The 18127-nt window shown below is 45.2% G+C and overlaps 1 protein-coding gene across 3 annotated transcripts; it reads left to right on the top strand.

The window, feature by feature from the left end:
• The first annotated feature begins 650 nt into the window (after positions 1-650).
• On the top strand, positions 651-17667 carry NOBOX (NOBOX oogenesis homeobox). 3 transcript variants are annotated; one of them, XM_027701158.1, is made up of 8 exons: positions 651-795; positions 3439-4143; positions 4554-4660; positions 5148-5251; positions 6080-6213; positions 13392-13653; positions 14131-14468; positions 16513-16981. In XM_027701158.1, exons 1-8 carry the CDS (start codon positions 741-743, stop codon positions 16785-16787), a joined length of 1980 nt encoding a protein of 659 aa, XP_027556959.1. In that variant the 5' UTR covers positions 651-740; the 3' UTR covers positions 16788-16981. The 3 variants fall into 3 exon arrangements, with proteins under 3 accessions (XP_027556959.1, XP_027556957.1, XP_027556958.1); XM_027701156.1 differs by lacking the exon at positions 651-795 and adding an exon at positions 17409-17667 and having other exon boundaries at positions 3297-4143; positions 16513-16820; XM_027701157.1 differs by lacking the exon at positions 651-795 and having other exon boundaries at positions 3297-4143; positions 16516-16981.
• Positions 17668-18127: the final 460 nt, after the last annotated feature.

Here is an 18127-nt window from a genome sequence, read left to right as displayed (position 1 = left end):
AGGGTCACCTGGAACAGGTGACACGGTAGCATGTCAGGGGGGTTTGGAATGTCTCCAGAGAGGGAGATCCATGACCTCCCTGGGCAGCCTGTTCCAGTTCTTCACGCTGAGGTGGAGCTTTCTGTGCTTTAGTTTATGGCCATTGCTGCCCATCCTGTTGCTGGGCACAACTGAAAGGAATCTGGCACCATCCTCTTGGAGATATTTATATGCATTAAGGAGATCCTGTCTCAGCATTCTCTTCTCCAGACTAAACAGGCCGAGCTCTCGCAGTCTCTCCTCAGAGAGATGCTCCACATCCCTCATCACCTTTGTGGCCTCTGCTGGACCCTCTCCAGCAGCTCCTTGTCTTTCTTGCACTGAGGAGCCCAGTACTGGACACACCACTCCAGATAACGAGGTTCACCTCGTTCACACGAGTTTTGCAACATCTGGGCTTCCGCGGCGTGCTGTTGGAGGTATCTCCACCAGCTCTTCGCGAGAATCAGCCTCCCAGGTATCCTCAGCCGAGCTGGAAGCATTCCCGTACCCTCCGTGGGGGAACAGCATCCCCGCCGAGGCCCAGCGGGGATGCGGGGATACGGTGACGCTGCCCCGTTCCCTGCGGGTGCGGGGGTCGGGCAGCCTCTCCCGCTGTCCCAGGTGTCCTTGATGAGCCGGCGGGGCCGGGGCAGGACTGACCCCGGGCGGGGCATTAACCGGACCGGGCTGGGCGAGCCCGGGAGCGCCGCCGAGCCGGGATGGACGGGGCGGGCGCGGAGGGAGAGGACAAGGAGCAGGCGGCCGGAGGGCTGGGTAAGGGTGATGGTAAGGGTTATGATGAGGGTTAATTTAAGGGTCATTATAAGGGTTCTTATAAGGCTATGGGGAAGGGTAGTGCCGGCTCGCCTTAATGACCCGGCGATGAGCCTAATGAGCGGCGCCAGGGGAAGGGTAATGGCTCCTCCGGGATGTCATCTGGGCGCTCCGGCCAACATTCCCCCCGCCTCCCTCATCCCCGCGGTGTCCTGACCCCGCACAGACACATCCCGGTGTCTGGGGCTCCGTGGCGGAGTTTGGGGACGAAGGGCTGCAGGGCCCTCGTGTGCCTTGGCTTGAAAAGCACCTGGGCGAGGGTTGGGGGCAGGTGCCTTTCCCCTCCTGTCGCGCTGAGGGGCTCCCGCTGCCTCCGGGTTTCTCTGTTGTACCTCCCCCCCCGCTGTCCGGTTTTCCTCCTCCTTGTGTGGATGGACCTCTGGCATCTCTCCGTGTGTGTGTGTGCGTTCAGGTGGCTTTGTAACAAACGCCCCAAAAAACCCTCAGAAGTCTTGCTGTCACAGTGGAAGTGGTTGGCTTGCTCCGAGAAATGCCTGAGGAGGTGGTTGTGGGAAGGAAAACAGGGCTCGGCTTACTGCTCGTGTGCCTTCAGCACACCAGGTGTTCCAGACTGAACACATCTGATGTTCCCAGTTAGTTAAAATCTCTTCTGCTTAAGGTTATGTTTATCTAAAAGTGGGACAAAGTGATGTTCAGACTGGTCTCTTGACATATGGGAGAAAGGAGTGGTTTGATAAGTCCCTCTTTGTTACCATGAAGGCCTATCTTTCTCTCCAAACTATTTTTATTGCAGCTCTTCCTTGTCAATCCCAAGTTGTCGCAAGGCCTTTGCTATTTATTTTAGAAATAAGAGCAATTTGCTTTCTCTTGAAAGAGTATTTCTGTAGGTAATATAAAACAGGTAGAAGGTACCTGCACAAGACTTGGAAATTTATTTTGTGGTGTAAACACATACTGGTGTTTGCACAGAAACAAATAAAACCCCTGCTCAAATCAAAGCACTAAGCTGAAAATGCCATTGCTGATTTGAGGTGTTGGGTGAGTGACAGAATGGATGACACATGAAAATACTGTTTTTTTCATATGATGAGTGAGATGAGCTAAGAGGCAACAAGGAGGGTGGTGGAAAAAGGAATTATACAGAACAGAGCCAGACTGTGCCTCACTGTTTCTTGACCCTCCCCATCAGAATATTTCATGTCAATAGCAGTGGAAATTGTTGTTGCTTAACAAGATCAAATTATTATAGTTGCATAGCTTCCTGCTTCTGTTTCTTTCCCCTGCAGCTAATTTGGTTCTCTTAATCCTGTAAAAAGCAAATTAGAAGGTCTTGGAACAGCCTGTCATCCACTCATACTTCCATGAAGATTCTCCCATCTGACTGATGTTGTGGGGCTCCTTCTTGACTAACAGTTGTTTCAGAAAGAAACATTGAGGCAGAAAGCAAATCCCTTATTTTGGCATTGCACTAATATGTATCAAAAGTAAACCAGAGTGAAATGTTAGAAAGAGAATTATTCTAGATCCTTTTCCTCCCCCAAATTAAACTACCAAGTTCCTCTGCAAGCACATACAACTGAAATGCTTCCAACAGTCTGCTCAAACTTTCCCCTCTCCAGACAGAGGCAGATACACGGGTTTGGGTTTGTTATTCTACTTTCTATTCTTAAGCACTTATTTATTTATTTATTTATTTATAGTTAGCAGGAATCACACAGACTCAGACATTCTAAGACAACCAGCACGTTTTTGGAACATTGTTTTTTGGAAAAGTATATGCCAACTGGGAAAGTGTAATGCTTCTTTATTATTATGTTGCCCCTTTTAGTTATTTCTCTTGCTGTGTTCTCTCTGACCTGTCTTCTACTATTTAGTCTTCCTTACTGTGATGCAGTTTGTGCTTTTTGTTAGACTTGGTCACACTTCTGCACCTGTTTTTGTCCTCATCCAGCTATTTAATTTGCTGTCTTGTAAGTCTGTTATTCATAAGTGTGGCTGAAGCTGCAGAAAAATAATTCAAGGCACTTATCAGAAGCTTTTACAATTAATGGTTTTTGCTTGGTCAGCTTTGGTATGACAGAAATACATAAAAAATTATCTGACGTTTGTCAGATAATCCCTGTTGACACAATAGACCAGAATTTCGCTTGTGTCTTTCTTTTGCTCGTAAATCATTAATTTTTGTTCTGTCCATTATTCCATAGACCTTTGCTATCTCCAGTGCTGTTTTCCCCCTACTGTATTTGTAATATGCAACCTTCCCTTTATTCTCTGTGCCTGGAATTACCTCTCCCTGTAGTTTACAGCTGGTGATGTTTTTGCAGACATGTTCACTCTCAATATGAGCCTTTTCCCATCCCAGAGCTTTGACTATCTCCCTCTTGACCATATCAGTTTCTTTGCTCCTGCTTCCCTGGCAGGCTCTGTCCTGGTGACAGTTTTTATTTTGAACTCTCCGATTCTTGTCACTTTTGGGTTTCCTTGTGTGGTGTTTTCCTTCTTCCATAACTGAAACTCCTGAACCAGGCGTACCTTTTCCTTGTGCTGTCCAGGCACGGTGCATGTGGGGTGGGGTATGGATTGGTTTTTGGGTGATTTTTTTTTCCCATTTTTTCCTTACAGAGTGCCAGGATGAGGAAGAGGACCCGTTGCAGTGTAAGGAGCACTTTGTGGTGGATGCTGATGCTGTCGGTGGCCACGGCACAGGGAGCAGTGTGTTCTCTGCATTCCAAAGCACAGCTACACAAGAAGAACCTGAGGATACCTCGAGAACAGAAGATAGGATTAGCCCTGTAAAGAAAGTGGAAGAAGATGGAAGAGACAGCACCCTGCAGGCAGCTGGGTCAGCTTCCCAAGACTCCGTGGTCCTTGACAGCCAGCTGGATTCTGCCTTGGTGTGTGGGCAGCCTTCCAATTCCAGCAGTGACATGAAGGCTGTGTCCCTGCTTGCTGTGGTTGGATTGAAACAGGAGCCCACAGGTCAGTCAGGGTCCCCTGAACACTGTGAGAGTCATCACCTTGATGGGACTGAAAAGGAGGCCAAGAAGAAAAAAAGTACCAACAGAAGCGGAATGTGCGCTGAGAAAGCGCCGAGTGGGATCCCTGGAGCTCCCTGCAGGCAGGATGAGGGTGGCCCAGCTACTTGCCGGTCATCCAGATGTGCTGCAGCCCAGCAATCCTACAAGGTGTCTTCAGTCTTGGAATCCAGAAGTAGCCACGATGCAACCAAGGAGGAGAAAAAAGGGGAAAAGGGGAAAAAAGCCTTACTTGAGAATCCATACATCCTACCGCCGGTCAAGAAGAAGTCCCGCACCTTCTATAATGCAGGTAGACACTGGGGCACCCGCTGGGAGACGGGGCACTTGTGGTGCCAGTGACACTGCTGTTCCTTTCCCCATGCTGAAGGCCCGTGGAGGTGCTGAGCTGCCCTAACTGGTGCTGCACTCACTGTATTCCACACCATCAGATGTGTGAGGATCTTCAAATAGAGAAGATCTCCAAATAAAGTGTCTTACGTTTGAAGCATCGCTAGCAACACTCTTTGTTTTTACTGCAAAAGAAGAGTTTTGTTTATTTTTGTGGTTTACTTAAAAAAAAATCCTTTATGTTTTTCATGTGTTTCTAAATATAGTAAAAATGTTCTGTTTTTTTTTTGCTTCCCTCTTCTGTTTTTTGTTTTTCTTGTTTGTCACATACTCCCCATCTCTCTCTCTTTTTGAACAATGCACGGTTTCTAGAGCAGCTAGAAGAGCTGGAGAAGGTGTTCCATGAAGACCACTATCCCGACAACGAGAAGAGGAGGGAGATTGCAGCTGTGATTGGTGTGACGCCACAGCGAATCCTGGTAATGCCTGCTTGGGGACAGTGGGTTCTGTGCAGAAAAGGGATGGACAGGGACTGGGGCAGGGAGGAGGTGATGTCTACACCTGCCACTGGTGACAAGGAAGAGAGCTCACAGGGGTGGACACTGCTCAACCCCACCCAAAATGGCCATGGAGTCAGGGGTTGCATATCTTCCCATTTCCTAAGATGAATCATATAATGGGTAGATAAACGAGGCTAAGGAGATCAGAGTTAATCTCTTTTGTCTTGAAAATTGTGGGCAACAAAGGAAATTGGTGTTTGGGGGTGTCTTTCTGCTGTTATTTTTCTGTTTGCAATGAATTGTGCAGGTTCTTCGGAAGAAAGGTTTCTTGAGGTTCCTTTTTGTCGAAGAAAGGTTTTTGGGCTCACCTGGTGATGTGTGGAAGCACTCACTGCTGATTCGTTGCCAGTGTCCCCATGTGTAGATGTTTTCCTTCCTGAATGCATCCTTTCTTTCCATTCATCAGGTCTGGTTTCAGAATCGCAGGGCAAAGTGGCGGAAAGCGGAGAAGCTGAATGCGAAGGGCAACAGAAAACATCCAACATCGTCACCTCTGTCAGATGATTATGGGTGGGGGACCTACTCTGTTTTCTCATCTTTCCACAACAGAATTAAATGAACTAAAAGAATTAAATGTTTTCCTTTGCCATTGCCCCTTTACATTTAAACTATGGAGAGCTGAGAGTTGAGATGGACCTTGGTAGCTTGTCAGATTTCTTGTAGTGGACCCTCTTAAAAGAGGGTTTGAAATAAATCTGCTGAGATTGCTGGGGCTGAAGTCATGTGGAGAACAAGGGATGAGACAGAAAGGTCTATGGATCACCCCTTCATTTTATGTTTTTGTGAATGGTCAGGAGCCCATTGCATTTCCCACCGTCGCTTTCCATTTCCATGGATTTTCACTTGGTGATGGAAGTGCTGCTTGCTTGGATCAGTCTTACAAAGTCATGGGCTTCTTTGAATAAATAGAAGATAGCACCTTCCATAGGTGAGCAGGGGACATTTACTGGGGGGGGAAAGAGTATGTGAGAGGATAGATGGCCTTTCAAGGGGTGGTGAGTGAATGTGTGAGGGAAGAAATTAGTTTCCACAGGGATTTGTGGCAATCTGGAGTGAGAAAACAGAATGCAAAGAGGAAAAATTAAGTTAAAGATTGGAGACCACCTGACTTATTTGGTTGCACTGTCCCTGCTGCCTGTCCTACACTGGTGACTTGGGGCTGCTTCCCCAAATACTGTCAAGACAGCATTCCCTGCACACCTAAATCAGCCACTGCTTTCTTTTTCCACCTGATAGTGATGTAAGATCTGCCCACTGTAGGGTAGAAGAGTGTGTATTTGGTCATAATGCCCTGCCTTGTGTACTGGTTCATCCTCACACCCTTTTTGCTGCCTCCAGGGCACCTCCTCTGCCTGTGCCTCCGTTGCCTGACGTTGCTCGTGACCAATCTGCCGCGCTGGGAGGAAATGCTGCAGCTGGGAACTGCTCCAGCCTGCTCCGAGCACAGCCTGCACCACTCTCCTCTGCCTCAGGTGAGACCCCGACCAGCACGAGTGTTTTCCATAACTCCACCATAATGGCTGGTGGAGCTGGGATGTTCCCAAACACTTTAGGGAAGGTCACGTGAGTGCCCCACGCCATCAGTGCAAAATGTGACACCAGGTCACTGAACAGGCTGAGAAAGTTGGGATTGATCAGCCTGGAGAAGAGAACGTTGTGTGGAGACCTGACAGCACCTTCCAGTATCTGAAGGGGCTACAGGGAAGCTGGAGAGGGACTTTTCATCAGCGACAGGACAAGGGAGAATGGCTTCAAACTGAAAGAGGGAAAATTTAGGTTAGATATACAGAAGAAATTCTTCCCTGTGAGGGTGGGGAGGCCCTGGCACAGGTTGCCCAGAGAAACTGTGGCTGCCTCATCCCTGGAAGTGTTTAAGGACAGGCTGGATGGGGGTTGGAGTAACCTGGGCTAGTGGAAGGTGTCCCTCTCCATGGCAGGGGGTTGGAACTGGATGGTCTTTAAGGTCCTTTCCAACCCAACCTTTTCTATGATTGTAGGTATAGCAGCTCTCTGCTAATTGAGTCTGTACCAGCACAGTGGTGCTTCTGTGCTGATGCTGGAGCCAAATTTGCAGTCCTTGTTCATGTCCTAGCCCAAGCCAGCAAGGAATTCTGAATATGACTTCATAAGGATAAGTGATAGGGGCATTCTTCCATAACAGCTGTTTGACACTGGTCCTGCCGCTCTAAATGATGATGAAAGTATTACTCTGGTTATGATGTTCTTCGTGGCAGATACACACATCCCATACTCTGGTTTAGATGGAAACATGCTGGCTACAACCCGAGTCAAGTGAGCTGTGTGAGGAGGGTGCACTGTACAAACTGTTGGTGTTGTAGAGGCTCCCTCAGGTACTCCATACCTTTACATGTCCAAGAGGGTTCCTTGGCTTCCCCAGGCAGTGCAATTTTCCAGTTTGTGCAAGACCTCGACGGAGGGAGACTCAGAGTTCCAGAGCTGACGCTGAATTTCCTCTCAGCTGCAGTGGAGCTGGAGGTCAGTGGGGTGTGCTGTTCGACCAGGGTTCTACCTGAGCTGTGCTTAAAGGTTGATGGCAAGGAAAGACAGTTTGTTCAATGGTTTATTCGTGTGTGGAGTACCAGAGCATTCCCTGGAGTCAGGAGTGCTCCCTAAAGCATTTCCTATGTATGTTTACATTTCCAGGTTGGCACAATTTGAAAAGATTTCCAAAGTGATGAGGACTTCATCACTTCCTTGGGAAGGGATATCCCAAGGAATATATGTGCTGACATATGGTACTACTGTGTACATTTTCCTGCTTCTCACTAATTCATTCATTGGAATTTCTGCTCCCTCATTTTATTCTAAATGTACCAGTATTTAGTTATCAGTATTAAGGCCAGTTCTTGCAACTCATTTTCTAATAATTATTCAATATTTTTAATAGTGCTGATACCTTAAAAGTAGTTTGGCACTATAGAAAGCACCTGTAAGATTGTATCAGTAAGCTTAGAATGCTAATAAATACTTATGTGTGCTAAAAGTACGTAATTGAGATGCTTTCTTGATAACCTAATTTAGTATTTCTGTCATTTAAATTTGCCTGTCGTCCTCTCAAGGCAAGGGTTACTTTAGTCAATCCTATGACCTGTTTAAACAATAGGACTGTAATTCAGTTAGTTCTGGTTTTTCCACTCCTTACAGCAGGGTAAATATGGTCAAAGTGTTTAAATAATTCACTGCTTCCCAGAGTGCTGAAACAGTGTCGTCTCTTGAGCCCTATATTTAATTAGATAAAGACTAAGGTTTTGCAAAATAATTCATTTAAAGGAAATTCCTCAAATTTCTATGCTGTAGGAACCTCTGCTGGTTCCTAAAATACATCTTCAGATGTGCTATTTAGTCAAGAGAGAATATAATAGAATCATAGAATGGTTTGGGTTGGAAGGGACCTTAAGGATCATCCAGTTCCAACCCCCTGCCATGGGCAGGGACACCTTCCACTATCCCACGTTGCTCAGAGCCCCATCCAACCTGGCCTTGGACACTTCCAGGGATGGGGCAGCCACAGTTTCTCTGGGCAACCTGTGCCAGGGTCTCCCCACCCTCACAGGGAAGAATTTCTGCTCTAAACTTTTAGTTTGAATCCATTTCCTCTGTTAGAGAAATAGAAGTTTCATTCAGGGATGTGATCTTGTCCTCTGTTTTCAATGAGCCATTTCCTTCTGGGGAATCTGCATGCTGGGATCCAATTCTCCATGTGGAAAAGCCAAGCAATCCTTCTGGTAGGAGAGAAGGATCCCATCTGAATTCTTGGTGCAGTGTGTAAGGAAGAAAAAGGACAAGTGAATGTCCCTGAGGGTGAAATGGGTATGTGGAAAATGAGTGATAAAGAGAGCTGGGTTTTTACTGCTGGAATCCTTTCAGCTTGCTGCTGACTGCCTCCTACTGCATTTGCTGTGTGTGCATCCAGCTTTTAGGAAACACAAGTTTCCTCTGCTTGTCTGAAACTCCTGTCTCTTCAGTGATAGGGATGTGTAAAAATGAGAGTTTACTTTGTTCCACTAAATCTGTGTGAGGGAACAAGCTTCCCCTTGTTCTCTTTAAATCAGGCTGGGCAAGAACTAATGAAATCTATTTGTGTCAGCTGAGGCTGGTAAATACTTTCCAGATACATATCTGTTTGAGGGGATTAAAAAAAGTACCTTTTCTAAGTCACTGTTCGGAAAAGGGGCTTGCTTTGCTGGTACACAGGAACTGTGAGGTTTGGTGAGTGGTTTTGGACCTGATTGCCTGAGGGAAGGGAGGGATAAGGTCTGTGTAATGAGCCACATGCTGCTCTCTTTATTTATGAAACCCACCCTGCCCTCCAAATTTGTTCAACTCCAATCAGATGGAAGGTAGAAGTCCTAAAAACTACATTCCTACAAGTCATGGGAGAACTGGTGCCTGGGCAGAGTAGAGACCTAAGTTGGTGCACTCTTTGAGGGAGAAGACTGATATTTGGTGTAGAGAGTCCTCATAGAAGAGAGATCTGCAGGGCACAGTGGCATGGAAAGCTGCAGTTGCAGTTTTGCCTTAACTAGATGCAGGGTAACACAGCTACGGGGAATAAAACAATAAAATTTGCTTTTTGTTTGTTTGCTTGTTACCTAGCATTGCATAGGCAGACTTTTCTCTTTGAGAAAGCAAAAACTGAAACAGGGAAAACGAAAGACAATGTGACCTGAATTCATTCATAAAAAAAAACTTTCCAAGAAATAGAGCCATCCAGGGGTCCACCTGTTAGCTTTATTAGAGTATCTCAGAACATGAAGGAGGCAAAACTTGAATAGGATAAAATCCAAACTAGCTGAAGCAAAATAAAAGAGGAAACAAATTAGAAAAAAAAAAGTTATCAGTTTACAAGGCAAAACCAATTGCTTAGTAATGTTAGATTTCAGCAAAATGATTGTGGTGCAGTTGTGCCCATAGATTGTGGCCTGCTGGAGTGGCTGTTCAGGTGCTTTCCTTGGTACCAATGTATTTAACCACTTTCAGCAGGACAAGAAAATGACTTTTCTGCATGTGGACAGTACAGTCTGTTACCCAAGACCTTTGGAGAGTGTTCAGTGCTGCCTTTTCCACTCCTTTTCCTTGCTTTGGCCAGTACTTCTGACTGTTGGTTTGTGGATTCTTTTTTTTTTTTAATGTCCCACTGTTTTTTCTAGTTTGCCAAAAAGCTGATTAAAAATGTCAGCAAGTTGTATTTGAGATGTATCTTACCTTGATGGCAGTTATGGCTTCTGATTTGGGTATTGGGCACACTGCTTGCTATGAGAGCCTTTTGTGCCTCAAAACTTCCATTTTGAGCTTGCTTTGGCCTTAGAATCATTTTTTACTACCTTTGCTGGACAGCATGCTTGAGATTAATAGATTTTTTTGACACTGGCAGTTCTTCAAAGTTTTTCTTGTTTTCCTGAGATTCCTTGCTGATATAAATATATCTGTGATTCATTGACTTAGAGCATTGGCTTATGATTTTTTTTGAGTTAACCCTTTAGAAAGAAAAGTTCCTCTGGTTTGTGGGAGGAGATTTTTCCGCCCCGCTGGTGATTTTGCAGGAAGTCCTTTGTTTCCTGTGGCTGTATTGTGAGGACACCTGTCAGGAGCCCAGTCTGTGCAGATAACTCTCAGAGGTGGAATGGTTGTGGAAGTCTTGAGAGCAATTGGATGAAGCTGGATATGATCTGTCAGAGAAGAGTAAATGAATGACAAGCTCTAATGATTTCACTCACAGGATTCTGGCTTTTGAACAAATTACTTTAAAGCTGATGATGTGTAGCTGACATGGCAAGCAGGAATCATATCTTTTGATGGGTTCTGGCCTACTGAAAATCCAGAAGAGGATCAGACTGACAGGCTTCTCAAAGCAATGCAGTTAGAAACTGAATTGGTTCATTGACCATCACTCCAATTAAATGAAGAGGCCATTGCTCCTAAGTTTAATTAATATTTTTTTTTCTACTTTCAAGATGTCATTTGCATGACAAATGTGTTTTCTCCTAATTTCAAGAACAGGAGGCATCTGTGAAAAGCTTTGTGATGGCCCTTAACGTCCCAGTAAAGGCTGTAATTACTCAGCATTAAAAGAAACTGTTTGTGACATCAGTGTGTGACACAGGCTTGTGAAACCAGGCCCTGCTGTAAGTTCATGGATACATCTCTGGGACAGGCCTCAGTCTCCTTCAGGACTCGTGAAAGACAAACATCCCAGTCATCCTGACAGAAAAACACACATCCATTTCTGTTATTTTAAGACTCTGTCCCACTCATTGGAAGCTGTTTGCACTAAAGAATGGATCTCTGAACTCTGCCAGGATGTTGAGGAGGCAGCTATAGTAGGGGTAAGGCAGCTGTGTATCTGGAGACTTAGAACAGACATTCTTGAGTTAAGGCACGTGTCTTAACCAGGGCTGGTTCAGAGATCCGAAGCTGCAAATTATTAAATTGCTCTCCAAAAATTCCCAAGGTTGTCTCATGGACTGAAAATCCAGAAATAATGGAAGTGATAAACAAAAATCCTGCTGTTACATTCCCATGTTCATTGGAAAGCTTTCTGAGGTTATTTATCTCTATATCAGTGTCAGGAAAAGCAACAGAATAGTAAAATGTAGGTATTATCTCAAGCCAGTAATCAGAATTCTCCATCAAACAATGCTGGAATCTTCTGTAAATATGTCAGATTTAGCAGATATCGCTTCTCTGGGAATTGTTTATTCCCACTGCATTTGTGACTTTATTCAGAAGGCACAATTTCAGCATCAGTCTTTGAAAGGACTGAGAAGCAGAAGAGTCTTGAGAAAAGGCTAAACCAGCTCTTTGGAGGCCACAGGTGTCCCTTCACAATCTCTTTGCCTGGGGGTCCTATTGCCATGACCCACAAAGATTATCTACACTAAGTGTTGCAAATATTTCAAAAAACGATTTTTAGTAGGTGTGAAAGTGGGATTAGAAGTGACTTCCTGGGCTGCTTGTATTCATCCTGAGGAAGACTAGTGCCATCTGCAGAACAGCTCACCCTAATGCCATTGTTGAACTGAAGCTTTACCTGGATGTAGACTGGTTTTCAGGTAGGTATGTTTCATAATGTTTGTGTGAACGTTCTGGGACACGATGGTTAGGAGAACCTGTGCAAATGAAGGTTTAAAAAAAAAAAAATCAGGAGAGATCTTCAGTTTCATTTCTGGCTAAGCCATTTTGATTTTGAGGATGCTAAATACTGGCTTCCTTGTGCTTTGTTGTGTGGGAGTAGATCTGTGCTGTGTCAAACACCGGGAGTGGGACAGGGATATCATGGATGCTGCCTGACATGGATAAACAGTATATTCAAACAGAAAAAACAAACCACTGAGAATTGCATGGGCATGTGAATGCTTGAGAGATGCCATCCTAGCTCTTGCTCTGGTTTTCTAAATGGGCCCAAAATCGAGGTTATTGAAACTCTAAAAGTTTTCATTGAAACATCATGATTCCCTCTCTCCATGGTTGCAGAGAGTTGGAAAAAACTGCATGTGGGAGGATTCAATAAGAGAGACAGAAATGCACAGCGTGATGGGGAATCTGAGAGACAGTGCTATGAGGTGTTGAAGTGGAATCTCATCATCAGCTCTCTGGGCTTGCATTCCAAAATTCTCCTAAGGTTGCTAATGCTTGCTGTGGCATCTTTATGTTTAGGTTTTATGCTTGAGGCCTTTGATTCGTACCTGGTGGAGTGCATTTGATGTTACCCTGTGTGCCTGCAAGGGTGAAGTACGACTGTAAACTCTCCCTAAAGCTTTCCTGTGAGTAGGAGTAGACCAGCTTTACCTGAACAGTCGGCTGGTTCAGCCCAGCTAGACTCGAAAAATCATTTAAACTTGTCCTGCACACTTGATGGTTACACTTGTGAAGAGAGAATTCATTTGCTAATTGCCATAATGAAAGAAAATCTTGTTCTCTTGCCCCATGTGCAAGCTCCTTGAACTTCTGTGTATAGTTGCTACTCTGGATCACCAGCATATGTGACTCTGACCTTTAATGTCCTCTATTGTCCTATTTCCACAGAGGCTCTTCTGTAAGAAACTCTTCCTCTCTCATTTTCCAAAGGAACCAAAAGGTGTTGGTTTCTTTTTCTGTGTCCCAGCTTCTTTTTCCAAAAGATCTTCAGCTGACGTCTCTGCTCTTTTAATTTTTGTTTCTGGCATGACTCATCTGAGTGAAAATATGGTCAAAACAATGACTGTGGATGTGGATGTGCACGTTTTTGTTTCTTTCAAACCACAGTTAAATTTTTCAAAAGGGTAATCTTTTGAATTGAGTGCAGCACACTCCTCCCAGAGGACAGTAGTGATGGAAGATGACTGGGGGATAATTCCTGGCTTTTTTCCAGGAAGTACTTTGCTTCACTTGGCTGCCTTCTTGAGAGCTGAATAAATATAATATGCAGAGGCTGAAATCATGAAGGTAATTTTATTTGGCCAATAAACACCATCCTGTGCTCCAGAGAGCTTGCTGGTACTTCCTTGTGCTTCTCTACAGCAATGCCGGTACTTGCTCACTTTTATTCCCACCAGTTAGTGTCTGGCATCCTGCATTTCTGTTCTGCTCCTCCTTCCCTCTGCTTGCTCCTGTTCATTCCTGGTGTGACAGTCTCTCTTTTCATTCACAGCCTCCTCGGTGGCAGGAATGGTGGCATCTTGTGAAGCAGTTCAGGCGAAGGTGTCGCTACAGCTCAGCCTCAACTCCAGCAGCGTGGAGTCCTTCCCGAGCCTTCCCAGCCCTCCTCCCATCCGCAGGGCCACCAACCTGGCCTTCAGCCCCCACAGCCCTGTTGTTTCCGTGGGGCTGGACACTCCCAGCAGTGAATGCTGCTTGTCCAGTCAGGAAAATGGCTCCAGGGAGGCCTTTGCTTACAGCATCCAGAATCAAGGGTAGGAACAGATGAGAAGGGAAATGAAAAAAGCAAAGCCTGGGAGAAGCCTTGCGAGGGTGAATGTGGGACATGGGACAAGGAATTAGGTGGGAGCATAAGTGAGAAGTGAGGTGCAGGAGTGAGAGTATCTTTTAAATGGAGCATGAAAAGCTGCATGATGTCCATAGTGGGACAGGTGATACCTCTGGTGAGAATGCTTCCAGAATTGCATACCTGCCAAGTGAAAGAGAGGATGTTTCAAACTTTGGGGTGTGTTTTGGAGAGTGGGAAGATAATCCCCACTAATGCCCATTGGTCAAGAATCCTGCTGTGAAACCACCTGGCTCAAGTGGTTTCTGTTGCCCTTGTCCTGGCATCTGGGAGGAGGGCTTGGAGTCAGATCAGGGTTGGCAATAACACAGTTGTTTACTGTATGGGTTGCTGTAGCTGTTGACCCTACTTTAATCTCTGGATTGCCTCTCCTTGCTCTCTGCAGCTTGAGTCCACCACCCTCCTGCCATTACCCTGAGCAGCTGGAGACTGCAGGGAACCTGGAGACCATGTACTGCCAGTACAGCAGCCAGGGGGGAGTTTACCAGCTGTCCCAATATTCCCAGCAGCACCAGCTCTCCCAGTTCTGCCAGCTGCCAGATCACCTGGCCACCAATTTGCTCTCCAGTGACCACCTACCTCCTCCAACACCCCCTGAGGCCCATCCAGCTTTCCTGGCCTTACCTGGTAACACTGGAGCAGTAACCTATGGAGCCACACAAGGCTATGGACAAAACCACATGGGGGGACAGCTCGTGCCACAGCAGTCAAGTGGAAACTCAGGTACATTTCTGAAATATTTTGTCATCCTGCACCTCTGGAGTAACTAAGCCATACCCTGAAACACTCAGGATGATCAGTGGTTTTACTGGTGGCTGTGACAGAAAGTAGAAACATGCACATGCATGCACAAATATATATATATATATATTATATATATATATATATGGGCCCATCTTTTTTTCTAATTTCCTTGTATGCTTGTTTTTTTTTTTTAAAGTGCTGAATGACCCATTCATTTGAATCAAAAGTTACTACACAGGTTGCACATGTCAGAAAGAGCATTAAATGTGAACGTGTCAGGTAGTGCAGTGGTTTTTCTCTGGGCTGGAGAACTAACTTTTGCAGGAGTGTGCTGTTGTGCAAGTTAACGTGCCATTGGTATATGTGGGTGGGAATCAAGGGTGCAACATGGAAAAAGTGCCACAGCAAGTGGAATAGTTGGAGGTAGAAAGAAAAACAGGCTTCTCACTCTGTTGGGCTTCTGCAGAAACCAGTTTGAAGTTTCATATCTTGGGGTAGTGCAAAAGAAGAGAGAGACAGAAGCCAGCAGAGTATGCATATAGAGTCTTTCTTTTTCTTCCTCTGGTTTGAATTTGCAACAGATTAAGGCACTTCTGCATAATTTTCTAAAAAGTAACTAGGTTAAACTGGCACTGTTGGTCTCCTTGTTTTGTGTCCAGGCTTTGTATTTTGAAGTTATTCAAGCCCAAGTGTAATCAAATGATAAACCATTGTTAGTTTATTTGGACTGTCAGGTTTCTTGAATTAAGCTCATAGTCCAAAAACTACATGTTTTGTCTTATCACATAAGAGAATAGTTTCAGACCACAGATGCTGCTGCTGTTTTTGTACCAGTCTTGTGGACCTTGTCAGGGAGGGAAGTCTGACTCACAGTCTGACTCACAGCAGGCTGCAAGCTGGCTCTTGTTCCCATTATTTGTGCTGACACTGTCCAGGCCAGGTTGGCAGCACCTGTGCTATCTACCACACTTGGCCTGTCTCCCCTCTCTGGTTTCAAGGCATAATTATTCTTTTCAGTGGTTTTTCAGTCTGAAGTGCCAGAAGTAATGAGAGGGCTGTGCCCCAGTGCACCAAATTAACATTTTTACAGCGTGATGCCAAAGTGTGTGTTGCATTCTTTGGGGCACACTGTGTGAGCATAAGGGGTGTGTAAAGGTGCAGGCTGATAAAGTTGAAAGATTGTTGAAGGAACAGAGGCAGAGTTGATATTCTTTTACTCTGTCCAGAGCACAGTCAGCAGTGCATGGCTGTTCTGTTCAAGGAAGGGATCCTACAACTGTTATGACCAAGTTCACAGAATCATGGAATGGTTTGGGTGGGAAGGGACCTTAAGGGTCATCCAGTTCCAACCCCCTGCCATGGGCAGGGACACCTTCCACTATCCCAGATTGCTCAGAGCCCCATCCAACCTGGCCTTGGACACTTCCAGGGATGGGGCAGCCACAGCTTCTCTGGGCAACCTGCCTCACTACCCTCACAGGGGAGAATTTCTTCCTAAAAAGGTTCCAGGTTCCCAAGGTGCAGTGGGCAGGGAACCAGTCTGTCAGTGCAGACACACCTGTGAGTCTTACTTCAGCAAGTAAGCAAGTGAACAGCTTAGTTGGATTATAGATATTACTTAACAATACATTCCTGCTTCCAGCTTCCATAAATGAAAGTGAAGATTAAACATTCAGGTTATGCTTGACAGAGTTGGAACTTCTTGGAAAATAGGAGTGGAGAAAAAAATTGGGGAGTGGGTGTCTCTAATATCATTACATACTCTCAGGATCAGTGCTAAGTGACATCGTGATTTCTTTTTACATTATAACAATGCTAGGAACTTCCAAGATTTTTCCTCCTAAGAACTGCCTTTTGGATAAAAACACTGCAGTGTAAACAGCAAAGTGATCCTTTATCTGTATGTGGTGTCTGCTCTACTGCAGTGACCACCAGAGCATGGCTGCAATGCTGTTTGCACTGAGCACAGACATGCTGCTGTTATTTTCATTATTCTGTCTTTCCTTTGTTGCTTTTCCCTCAGCAGACATCACTGCCTATCAGGCTGTCCCCTGGAGTGATTTCTACATGCAGGGAGCTCAATTCTCAAATCAGCTGCACTCCCAAATGCCCTTTTTTAGCACGGCAGAAGGACAGAACTTCACAGAGCCATATCTTCTTCAAGTGCCCAATGGAGCAGCACTGGGATCCACGTCAGAGGCTGGAAAGCAAAAGGGAGCGACACCAGACCAGAGTTCAAACCAGAGCCACCAAACAGAGCCAGAGTTGGCATCGCTCACTGAAAGAGAGAGGATGTAGAGTGTTGGAGCAAGAAAGGAGACACCACTGTTGGTAACTGAAAGGCCAGCTGATTATTTTTTGGGGGGGGGGAAGGAAAGCATTCCAAGACAGCAGTAGCTCCTGTGAATGGAGGATCAAAACTGGGGCATGAATGGGAATGGAACGTCCTTTTTTCTGGTCTGCCATCCGAGGCTGGTCCCGTTATCCTCTACCTGGTTCTTAGATTCATCTGTTCATAGAAACGGGGACTTAGTAAAATAGATGCCAAAGTTCTGTCCTCTCTCAGGCGACATCTCTTGTGAGCTGAATGGCTGCACAGGACTGACAATTTCTAAGATTTCCAGAGGTATAAACACCTCTCTTCAAGGCAGAACTTCTTCAGCACGAGAGGGGAAAAGGGAAGAGAAGAGAGAGTTTTCTGTCTTGATTTCCATTTCTAGGGTTTGTTGTTTTTTTTTTTGGAAAGCAGATTACCCTACTTTCGAATGGTTGAAAGGTGTCATATGCCTTAAATATTCTTTGGATGTGTATGGGGGTATATGTGTGTCTAATTTTGAAATATGAGACATTTGAAAAATCCAAAGTATTTTGTGTCATGTGAAATCGCATTTCTTATGAATCTGTTTGGGATTTTTTCAGAAATCAAAGAAGAAACTAATGACTGATGCTGGTCTCTAAGGGGAAAAAAAAAACAAAGGAAAAGGAAACATTGCCATTTTAAACTCTGAAAAATAAGAAGAGTCAAAAAGAGAGTCAAGAATAATAATATTTGCAACAGAAGCACTTTTTTATTTCTTTTTTTTTTTTGGTTGTGTTTTTTTTTCCTTGTAGCCATAATTATTTTCCTGCTGAGGAAAGAAGTGGGGAAATTTCAGTCAATAAAAGCTTCTGGTCTGTGGTGGGTTTTTTTGTTTGTTTTTTTTTTTGTAAGTCTCCTGCTTTTTATCCTGAATTCTAATCTTGAGGAGCCCACAGACAGGAAAGAGCTGATACAGGCACCAGAGTCCCGTGGGTGGAAATTCCAGATCATGCAAGAGTCAGAAGGTGTGGCTGCTGTCCTGGAATACATGGGAAGAGAGCACAGGAAGATGTATGCAAAACAGGGGGAGGAACTCCACCAACTACCTCATTTTAGGGAATCCAGACAGAGAAATGTCTTTGGAAGTCCACTAACGCAGCCTGGCTGGGGACAGGGGGAAGTTCACTCAGGGTCCAACACAGCTTGTAGGGTGGAAAGGAGTGAACCACTTTATTAAAATGGCTCCCCCTTTTATAGGGGAGCTGGGAGAACTTTCCGGAGTATGGTGAATAAGGGGAGGAGTTTTGGGAAGGGGGAACAACGATTGGGTACAGAGTAA

This window comes from Neopelma chrysocephalum, unplaced genomic scaffold, assembly GCF_003984885.1.
Source record: "Neopelma chrysocephalum unplaced genomic scaffold, ASM398488v2 Primary Assembly neopelma1_149, whole genome shotgun sequence".
Taxonomy (NCBI): domain Eukaryota; kingdom Metazoa; phylum Chordata; class Aves; order Passeriformes; family Pipridae; genus Neopelma; species Neopelma chrysocephalum.
Note: the sequence above shows the minus strand (reverse complement) of the source record. Positions and strands in the feature narration are given on the sequence as shown.

What these genes read in the sequence shown, in the direction of transcription:
- NOBOX (XM_027701156.1), top strand. Translation starts at nt 3,378, where the DNA reads ATGTGGGGTGGGGTATGGATTGGTTTTTGGGTGATTTTTTTTTCCCAT. An exon ending in CCTCTGTCAGATGATTATGG is followed by an intron (nt 5,252 to 6,079) that starts GTGGGGGACCTA and finishes TGCTGCCTCCAG; the next exon opens with GGCACCTCCTCTGCCTGTGC. An exon ending in TACAGCATCCAGAATCAAGG is followed by an intron (nt 13,654 to 14,130) that starts GTAGGAACAGAT and finishes TGCTCTCTGCAG; the next exon opens with CTTGAGTCCACCACCCTCCT.